Source organism: Myotis brandtii, unplaced genomic scaffold (assembly GCF_000412655.1).
Source record: "Myotis brandtii unplaced genomic scaffold, ASM41265v1 scaffold975, whole genome shotgun sequence".
Lineage (NCBI taxonomy): Eukaryota > Metazoa > Chordata > Mammalia > Chiroptera > Vespertilionidae > Myotis > Myotis brandtii.
In genome coordinates, this window is record NW_005372049.1 from 409,875 (window position 1) to 410,730 (window position 856).

General features: G+C 62.9%; 1 protein-coding gene across 1 annotated transcript in view; it reads left to right on the forward strand.

Annotated features, from left to right (window-relative positions):
* The window catches only part of NAV1 (neuron navigator 1), a gene marked incomplete at its 5' end in the record, with an annotated part of 68,855 nt that overhangs the window by 40,880 nt on the left and 27,119 nt on the right, over positions 1-856 (forward strand). Inside the window, one exon of the mRNA XM_014533393.1 lies at positions 728-851. Coding sequence (XP_014388879.1) covers positions 728-851 — 124 coding nt within the window. The remainder of the gene's footprint in view (positions 1-727; positions 852-856) is intronic.

Sequence of the window (856 nt, forward strand, 5' to 3'; positions counted from 1 at the left end):
CGAGCTGGCAGGGGGAGAGCCGAGGTTCCCACGCCGTCACCGGAGACGTCAGCTGCTGGGGGAGCCGGGCCCGTAGGCCGTGCCCGCACCAGCGTGGAGCTATTCCAACCGGAGAGACAAAGAAATCAGCTGGTTGAGCCTCGACCTATGAACCAGGCGGTCAGGGTTCGATTCCAGGTCAGGGCACATGCCCGGGTTTCGGGCTCCATCCCCAATGGAGGGGCGGGCAGGAGGCAGCCGATCCATGATTCTCTCTCATCATGGATGTTTCTTCTTTATTTTTGTTAATCCTCCCCTGAGGATATTTCCACATTGATTTTTAGAGAGAGTGGAAGAGAGAGGGAGAGACAGAGAGAAACATCGATGTGAGAGAAACACATCGATGGGTTGCCTCCTGCACGCGCCCCGACCAGGGCCTGGGCTGGGGAGGAGCCTGCAACCGAGGTCCATGCCCTTGGACGGAATCGAACCCGGGACCCTTTGGTCTGCAGGCCGACACTCTATCCACTGAGCCACACCAGCCAGGGCTCATCTTTTAAAGAAATTGGAGGTGTGGGATGTCTTCTGCCGGACCCCCAGGTGGGGGTGGGCACCCTGGGTGGACGTAAGCCTCCGGGAGGAGCAGGGCCCCCCCAGCAGCCGTAGGAGTCCCCGTGACCACCCACCCTGGAGTCCACCCTCCGTCCCCTGACGCGCGTCCCCGCCCACACCGTCCTCTCCCGGGCAGCTGCGCACGGACTCGGAGAAGCGCTCCCTGGTGGAGAGCGGGCTGAGCTGGTTCAGCGAGTCGGAGGAGAAGGCCCCCCGGAAGCTGGACTACGACAGCGGGAGCCTGAAGATGGAGCCGGGCGGCTCC